The sequence below is a fragment of the Rattus norvegicus genome, chromosome 20 (genome assembly GCF_036323735.1).
Source record: "Rattus norvegicus strain BN/NHsdMcwi chromosome 20, GRCr8, whole genome shotgun sequence".
Lineage (NCBI taxonomy): Eukaryota > Metazoa > Chordata > Mammalia > Rodentia > Muridae > Rattus > Rattus norvegicus.
Window position 1 is genome coordinate 48593066 of NC_086038.1, and position 9535 is coordinate 48602600.

Genomic DNA, 9535 nt, shown 5'->3' on the forward strand with positions numbered 1-9535 from the left:
GCCTGTGTCTCGTGTGAATCAAGAGTAAGTCCTGGCAGCCACAAGTGCCCAGCCTGCCACTGTGTTCCTGCTACTGTGTGCCTCGTGGTAACTTGCTCCCAGAAGCTGCAGGCTGAACCCACCATAGCCAGGAGCCACTTTTTCCGTCTGAGAGCAGGGAGGGGTGGGTCAGGATGGGGCCTTCTTACGGTTGGGCAACCATGGGATCTCTTCATGCTCATTTGGTGTCTCACCTGTTGTAGAAGTTCTTGCCCAGCCCCTTACCAACCTGGCACAAGTATTCTGCAAGAGCAGGAGCCTTTCTGAGTCTAGCCTGAGCCCTTTTCTCAAGGAGTAGGTTGGCCCTCAGATGTACTATGTGTTTGTAGTATGTTCCTGTCTGGGTAGAGCTTATGGACCAGGAAACATTGACCTTGGGTTTTCCGTGCAGTCCCGGCCCAGTGTAGTGTAGTGTATCAGAACACACACCTAACCCCCACGATGGTTTCTGTTTCTTAGGCACTCGTGGCAGGCATGCGCAACCGTGAGAACAGTTCACCCTGCCAGGGAAATGGGGAACCTGCCACCAGGGGCCGGGGTGGGAGCTGTGTGTGGCCTGCAGAAGAGGAGCCTTCCACCGAGGCCACCGCTCCTTCCTACAAGAAGCCCCTGTACGGCATCTCCCACAAGATCATGGAGAAGAAGAACCCTCCCTCGGGAGACCTGCTCAGCCCCTACGAGCTCTTTGAGAAGGCAAACTCTAGTAACAGCCCCTCCCCTCTGCGCCTGCTCAACGAGTCTCAGAAGCGGGAGTGTGGTGTCGGGGCTGCCACCGATGGGGACTCCAGTATCTACTTCCTGATCCAGAAGATGTTCTATACGCTCAACACGCTCACGTCCAACATGTCCCAGCTTCACAGCAAGATGGACCTGCTCTCCCTCGAGGTAGGCCGCATCAAGAAGCAGGTGAGCTCTTCAGAGCTGGTGGCCAAGTTCCAGCCTCCCCCCGAGTACCAGCTCACGGCAGCGGAGCTCAAACAGATCGCCGAGCAGAGTCTGTCCTGCGGCGACCTGGCCTGCCGACTGCTTGTGCAGCTCTTCCCCGAGCTCTTCAGCGACGTGGATTTCTCCCGCGGCTGCAGCGCCTGTGGCTTCGCCGCCAAGCGGAAGTTAGAGTCACTGCACCTCCAGCTCATCCGCAACTACGTGGAGGTCTACTACCCCTCTGTGAAGGACTCGGCTGTGTGGCAGGCCGAGTGCTTACCACAGCTGAATGACTTCTTCAGCCGCTTCTGGGCCCAGCGGGAAATGGAAGACAGCCAGCCCGGTGGCCAGGTCACCAACTTCTTCGAAGCCGACCAAGTGGATGCCGGCCACTTCCTGGACAACAAGGACCAAGAGGAAGCTCTGTCTCTGGACCGAAGCAGCACCATCGCCTCGGACCATGTGGTAGACACACAGGACCTCACCGAGTTCCTAGATGAAGCCTCCTCTCCGGGCGAGTTCGCTGTGTTCTTGCTGCACCGCCTCTTCCCGGAACTGTTCGACCACCGGAAGCTGGGAGAGCAGTACAGCTGCTACGGTGATGGCGGCAAGCAGGAGCTGGATCCCCAGAGGCTGCAGATCATCCGCAACTACACAGAGATCTACTTTCCTGATATGCAAGAGGAGGAAGCTTGGCTGCAGCAGTGTGCCCAGCGCATCAACGATGAGCTGGAGGGCCTGGGTCTGGAGGGAGGCAGCGAGGGCGAGGCCCCGAGGGACGACTGCTACGACTCCTCTAGCCTGCCGGACGACATCTCTGTGGTCAAGGTAGAGGACAGCTTCGAAGGCGAGCGGCCGGGCCGGCGCTCCAAGAAGATCTGGCTGGTGCCCATTGACTTCGACAAGCTAGAGATTCCGCAGCCTGACTTCGAGATGCCCGGTTCGGACTGCCTTCTGAGCAAGGAGCAGCTTCGCAGCATCTACGAGAGCAGCCTGTCCATTGGCAACTTCGCCTCCCGCCTGCTGGTGCACCTCTTCCCCGAGCTCTTCACGCACGAGAACCTGCGCAAGCAGTACAACTGCAGCGGCTCCCTGGGCAAGAAGCAGCTGGATCCCGCCCGCATCAGGCTGATCCGCCACTACGTGCAGCTCCTCTACCCCAGAGCCAAGAACGACCGCGTGTGGACCCTGGAGTTTGTGGGCAAGCTGGACGAGCGCTGTCGGCGCAGGGACACGGAGCAGCGCCGCTCCTACCAGCAACAACGCAAGGTCCATGTGCCTGGCCCCGAGTGCCGGGACCTAGCAAGTTATGCAATCAACCCCGAGAGGTTCCGTGAGGAGTTTGAGGGGCCCCCGCTGCCTCCTGAAAGGAGCAGCAAAGACTTTTGCAAAATACCCCTGGACGAGCTGGTGGTCCCCTCACCCGACTTTCCGGTGCCTTCCCCTTACCTGCTCTCAGACAAGGAGGTACGCGAGATCGTGCAGCAGAGCCTGTCCGTGGGCAACTTCGCTGCCCGGCTCCTGGTCAGACTCTTCCCGGAACTCTTCACAGCCGAGAACCTCCGACTGCAGTACAACCACTCCGGGGCTTGTAACAAGAAGCAGCTGGACCCCACGAGGCTGAGGCTCATCCGCCATTACGTGGAAGCTGTCTACCCCGTGGAGAAGATGGAGGAGGTGTGGCACTATGAATGTATACCTAGCATTGATGAGCGGTGTCGCCGCCCCAACAGGAAAAAGTGCGACATCCTCAAGAAAGCCAAGAAAGTGGAGAAATGACAGGGTTGGGGCTGCCCAGGGACTTGGGTCACCACAGGCTGAGCAATGGGTGCCCTTGGGACTGAGCCTCGCTCTGGAGCCCGCGCACGGTATCCACAGACAGGCACCTTATGCCAGTGGGGAGTGGGTTCCTACATTTGCACACGTAAACACCTACCCAGCCGCAAGAAAGAAGCCTTGAATTTGGTCTTTTTGTATCCATGACTTTGTTCTGTGTTCCCTGGTGGCACAGCGGGAGTTTGGGAAGGGGGGTTAGCCAAGCTGTGAAATCAGAGAATTGGTAGGGCAGGGTCCCTTCACAGGGCTGGGGTGCCCTCCCTAACCCTTACGATTCAAAATTCAAATTTAGACTAGATGTGGTAGCCCACATCTCTAGGCGGAGCCCATCCAGGGCTAAATAATGATACCCTGTCCAAAAAACAAATGACACAAACACAGCAACTTGTCTCTCTCCCCATCTTTTACATCTTCTATTTTTTTTTTTAAACTAAAATGAAATTTTGAAAGAATCATTAGGCTCTTTGGGAGCCATTTTATTTAGGAAAAAAAAAAATCTTAAAATATTTGAGATGAGATGCCGTAAGATTTACTTCAGTTGCTGGGATTTTTAAAGATGATTTTAGATTTATGCTTTTTTTTTTTTTTTTTTTTTTTTTAAAGAAATGCCGTATTCAGGCATTGTGGGTAACTGGCTTCAGGTGGCATAGTGACTAGTTTTGCTAATCCTGTGTTTGGCATCTGGTTTTGGAAGAGTCCAGAGTCCCCTTAGGCTCGGCAGAAGGGATGGATCCTAAGCAGTGTGTAGCCCCTTTCTTACTACGTGAGCCTCCCTTCTGCTGTGGCCCCTGAGAGGTTTCCTGTGACTCAGCCTGTCCGCCCCGCCCTGCCGTGTGGTGCTCACGTGTAGAAGCGAACACTGGAAGATGATATGAATGTAGATAGGTGGAGGCACGGGTCTTCACGGCCTTCGAGTGTCTCCCGCAGCCCCGTTCCCTCTCCACACAGACGGCGTGGGCCTAGAGGACGCATTGGAACGCAATGCGTAGGGACGTTTCTGTGTGATTTATGGGTGAGCCTTGGGGCTCACCAAGAACTGTTTACTTTCCATGCATTTGTACAAAGTCTATGTCCCCAGACCTCAGTGTTAGCTCCCCCATGAGTAGCACGGTCTTGAACCTCTGAAGCCCAGGGCTGTTTGGCAGGTGTTGGAAGGACCCAAGCCACCTCAAATGGAGTACCCATAACCCTTCCCGGTCCCACCAGACCTCTTCCCTCAAACCTTGCAGGAAGTTCTGCCGTCCTACCCAGGCTCCCCCAGCATGGAGTACGTTCCCTGCTGGGGCCAGATGCCTGAGAAGGAAAGGAAACAGTGTTTCCCAAACTGAATGCATCTCATCCTTGACCTAGAACATTAATTGAGTTGCCCAGGGTAGTCATGAAACCCTTGGGGGACATTACAGATGTGATAACTTTAATGGCTTAATATTTTGCTACCTTAATATGCAGAAATGATAGGAATAATCTATGAATTTTCTCATAAAGATAAGAACTTTTAGTTCTAGTAGACAACATGGTATAATTTTGCATGTACCCAGTGGGCATTTAAAAAAAAATAACAGTTTTCAGTACTATAAAGCTTCTATTCATGTCATTTTCAGATTATTTATGCTATAACTGTAAACCTAAATTATTGACCTTGAGAAGTGCACAGACTTTGTGGCACTCTGTCACATGCCCACCCCTGCACACCTATCTCCTTATGAGTGAGGTGAGGGGCCCCACAAACGGGGCAACCTTCTTGTGCCCAGGAAGAAGGTAATGGGGCAGCCAGAAGACTCCCCTTCCCCCCTCACTTGGCCTCTCTCTAATGCCTTAGTCACACACATATATACACACACATGCGCACACACATGCACATACACACATACACCCATGCACACACAGGCACGCACGCATGCACACACACTGCCCCAAAGATGGCCGTGGCACTCTCTCACTGCTTCCCCTAGCTGGAGAGAATTCCATGGGATTTGTTCTGGTCTTGAGGATGCTAACCAAGAGGATTCCAAGCCATGTGAAAATCGTCCCACTCTCTAGAAAGTGGAGCGTGGCCCTGCCGCTCAGAAGCACGGTGGGTCACTGCGTTTTTTAGAAGTCCTGTCTACTCACAGGAGAGAAATGGCAGGCTCTAGGAACCGAGCGGGACTTTCCATAACCCAGAGCGTGTTAAATTCTGGGAACCCGTATTTTGGTTTCCTTAGTGCTTTAACCATGTAGGGCTCCTCTTCACCCCCACCCCCAGTCCCATCGTCCCTTTCAGTGAAAAGAGCTGGACACTCTGGGAGCTGTTTCCTGCCCCTGCTGGACTGTATGGTCCTCACTTCCCCATCCGTACAGGAAGCTCCAGTGGGCATTTTTTTTTCCATGAAGCAATATAATATAAAATACTTATTTTTTCAGAATTTAATGGGTCTCATAAAATCTTGTTGGCAATTGCTTTTCCTGTCCCCATCTAAATTCTCCGTGTTTTAGATTATTTTTGCCTTGTATCCAGAGGACTAGAGATTAGCCCCGACATTCTGATGTTCACTAAAATAGTATGTCACGGTAGGTGGTAGTGGTCTTGGTTTTCTCTGTTAGTAAGCTGTTAAAGAATGTCTGAAGATACTCTTGAATGTACAGTGTTCGAGTCCTGCTTTATTTAGTTCATGTGGCCGCGTCTGTCTGATGGCGAAACGTTTGTCAGGGAATCCATGTCTAGTGTTATTAGTGCTCAATGTCCTTCCCCTTCAGTGCTGAACCCCGAACCTTGCTCTCCTTTTAAGTTAGGGGGTGAGGGGTTCACATCAGCAGCAATCATCAACTGACCAATGGGATCTACTTAGTGGCGACTGGATTTGGCTTGATCACGCCACAGTGTGGGCCACTCGGGTTCTGGTAGAGATTGCCTCAGTTTCTACCATTCCCCCAGCCATTGCTTCTTACCTGATCCAGGGGGACCTGGAGACCCCCCCGGTTGGAGGTCACTGGGTCATTCTGAAGTGGGGATGGGGTGAGGGCCCCGGGGCTGTCACTCACCGCTGTGGGCAGCCCTTGCCTCTTGTAGATCCAGCCTTAATGTCTGACATCCCAGGAAGCGCAGACCCTGCACAAAGTGGATATCAGAGTGACTACTGTGAGGAGTGATATAACAAGAATAGTTTTACCAAAGAGAACGAGATACCACGTCATGTCTGCCTGTTACACTGATCTGAGTGCACCCTTAGAAAACTGAATGTACCACAAACCCAGGACATTTTTTGGAACTTGTATGCTCTCTAGCAACTTTGTGTGAATTTTTATACAAGCACTGTTTTATTAATTATATAAAATATAAAAATAGAAAAACTGTGGTCTCTTTATCATTTCATTTCTTTAGGCCACTTAGAGTGTGTCTGTCCGCCTGTCTGTGTCCCTCCCTCCCAGTCCCTCGGGAGAATGTGCGTGTTTGGGGACTTCTGTGCCTGGATGCGGGGGTGCAGCTCGCACGGTTTGGGCCACAGGCAAGTGGCAAATGCTTGTACACAGAACACAAGATGTGGCACTCCTCCATCGTCTCCTTCCTGGCCTGGTGCCAGCCCTGTCTGGACCAGCAGGACATCCCCTCCCTCTGACCCCAGTTGTCCCACTGTGTGTGGCTTGGGATGTAGTTTCTCAAAGCCAACCTGGTAACAAAAAGATTCCTGATTCCCCTCTGCTGGTTAAGAATCAGTAACCGTTTAAAAAACAGCATGTATCAGGCGGGGGGGGGGGGGGGGGGGCGGGAGGGAGATGTCCTGTTGATGTTGCACACCGGTCTCAAGGTGCCGAAGGGATAGCTCAGTGGTTAAGCGCACTGGCTTCTCTTCAGAGGACCCGGGTTCAATCCCAGTACCCATATGGCAACTTAACACCATCTGTGATTCCCCACAACCACACACTTCCTCCAACAAGGCCACACCTCCTAGTAGTGCCACTCCCTGGGCCAAGCACACACAAACCACCAAAAGGTTGTCTTGGCAGGTGGGAAGAGGATGGGACAGGTTCCATATACTTGTGTGTCATGATGGCTTGGGATTTTTTGGTTTTGGTTTGCTTTTATTTTTGAGACAGATTGGCCTGGAATGCACTAGATCAGTCTGGCTTCAAACTCAGATCCTCCTGACCAGGTACTGGGATTAGGATGTGCACCATTGGAACTGCAGAGATAGGTCAAAAGATAAGAGCTCTGGCTGCTCTTCCAGAAGACCCAGGTTCAATTCCCAGCACCGACATGGCAGCCCACAATTCTAGCTCCAGTTCCAGAGGATCCACCCAATATCCTCTTGTGACCTCTATGGACACACACGATAGGTAGATTGGATGGATGGATGGATGGATGGATGGATGGATGGATAGATGGATGGGTGGGTGGGTGGATGGGTGAGTGGATGGGTGAGTGGGTGGATGGATGGGTGGGTGGTGGGTGGATGAATGATTTCTTTTTAAAGCTGTGCACCACTACCTTGCTGGTTTTATTGGGACAAGGTCTTACATATCTCATGCAGATACAACAGAGGCTAAACTTAAACTGACCCTCCTTCACCTCCATGGGCCCGGAACTACAAGCTCAATTTAAAATTTTAATTGGCTTAGTTTACATTTCTAGATTTGGAAATTTTGTTCCATAAAACAGGGTAAGAGGAAGCCGAGGTTTTGTGGTCAGGGAAAGGCTGAAGAAAACAGGGAAGACTGGGCACACTGAGAAGGAACTGGATTTGGTGGCTCTGACTATTATCTGAGCATTTGAGAAGCAAAGGCCAGATCCCTGCAGAGAGGCTAAGGCCCCAAGAGACAAGGAGGTGAGTGCAGTAAGGGCCCTTGCTGCCTCTAGAGGGGCTTCATCCACTCAGGAGGCCAGAGCTCCTGGGCCTGCTCTGTAGCTCTGACCAGCCCTGCCTCCATGGGTTACTAGTTGAACAGCCCATTTCAGCCTGGCAGGAAAGTCCTGAGAGTTAGCAGCACAGACCCTGACAGGTCTTGCCTGAAGCTGATTTGCAAGATGTGCGTGTTTATGACCAGATTGGACCTTGGCTGCTCCCTGTGCAGTAGGCAGCCAGGCCATTGCCACGTGTGGCGAAGCCAGGCCTGAGGCACAACCGCAGGACCCCCTGTTCCTCACAGGCAGCCATGATGTTGGTAGGCAGCTGTGAGATCAGACCAGGGCTTTGGCTTGTACTGTTTCTGCTGCAAGGCGGCGTCCATCCTTGGTTTCAACGAGCTGAAATCTGGCTGCTTGGGAAGAGGGAAGAGACAACGCACTCCAGTACGCAGAAGGCCGGTGGCCATGGTGGTAATACAGCGCTCAAAGTTGGCTTTTTGACCTCTGATTTCTCTGCTTCAGAATTGAGAACTAAGAGGTTTTCCCTAGGACAGGGTTCCTCTGTGTAGCCCTGGCTATCCTGGAACTCCTCTGCAGAGCAGGCTGGCCTTGAAGGCAGAGATTTGCCTGCCTCTGTCTCCTGAGTGGGAGATTAATGGTGTGAGTCACCACTACCTATCTCCCCCCACTCCCCAAATGTTGATATTGTATACTGTTTTTTTGTTTTTTTTTTTCGGAGCTGGGGACCGAACCCAGGGCCTTGCGCTTCCTAGGTAAGCGCTCTACCACTGAGCTAAATCCCCAGCCCCTGTATACTGTTTAATAGTCACTTTGAGGGGTTGGAGATTTAGCTCAGTGGTAGAGCGCTTGCCTAGCAAGCGCAAGGCCCTGGGTTTGGTCCTCAGCTCCGAGGGGAAAAAAAAAGTCACTTTGATTTCAGAAGCAAGTATGGCCTCTCTTTAGGAACAAGTGTTCGCTTTAGAAAAAATCTTGTTTGCCCTGGCTGCAATCTTACACTGTCTATCTTGGGGAATAGTCGGCGTTGGTGCAGGCCTGTCATCCCAGTACTTGGGAGGCCGAGGCCAGGGATCCTGAGTTAGAAAGTTAAAGGGGGTGGGGTGGAGGTGGGGTGCGGGGAGCTAGAAATTATACTGGCAGCAAATGAGAAAGCTGGCTAATGCCAGGGGCCTAGTAAGGCAATGAGTCTGCGAACACCCTGGAGTAGTGTTCACGGGAAGGCAGCCAACACAGCAAGAGTGTTACCTTTGGCAAGGGCAAGTGAGAGAAAGCTGGAGAAGTGTGGCAAGATGCACTTTGGGGTAATGGGTTAGACGGAGCTCCAGACACACCAGAGGAAAGAGCGAGCAGCGAGATGCATAACAGAGCTGCTATAAAAGTCCTTACAGTAAAACAGTGAAACAGTAAAACATAAAAACGCATTCACGCAAAATGATCCCATTTAACCCGAGTGAAATGATTGTCCGAATCGCAGAGGACGACGTGGAAACGTGTGCCGAAGTTGAGGGGGCAGGGAGCGGAGTGGGCGGGGAGGACTCAGAAGAACCGAGAGAGGGGACAGTGGGCCGAGGTGCTTCGTAAGGAAAACCTCTCACGGGCGGGCGTTGGTAAATGTTTAACAGTTGTTGCTCTGAGGGGGAATAACGAACCCTGATCTGCAGTGTTTGCTGATTTCCAAAAGCTACTCTGACTGATTGGAGCTAGTGAGCTAGCCATGGGACCCGAAAAGCAGTTCGGGAGCTGCTCCCGTCCCGCTCTCCTGGAAACACAATGTTCCAGTCGCTGCTCCCTGGAGACCACGGGGTCGGGATTTCGATTGCAAAGCGGACCTTCACAGAGCCAAGGTAAGGCAGAGTTCCTTTTCCTTGCTTGGAGTACACACCGTGCACCCTTTAG

The 9535-nt window shown here is 52.2% G+C and overlaps 1 protein-coding gene across 1 annotated transcript in view; it reads left to right on the top strand.

Annotated features, from left to right (window-relative positions):
- Positions 1-6129, top strand: part of Bend3 (BEN domain containing 3) — a 36812-nt gene extending 30683 nt beyond the window's left edge. The window contains exon 4 of the mRNA XM_039099149.2: positions 499-6129. Coding sequence (XP_038955077.1) covers positions 499-2742 — 2244 coding nt within the window. The 3' untranslated portion in view covers positions 2743-6129. The remainder of the gene's footprint in view (positions 1-498) is intronic.
- Positions 6130-9535: the final 3406 nt, after the last annotated feature.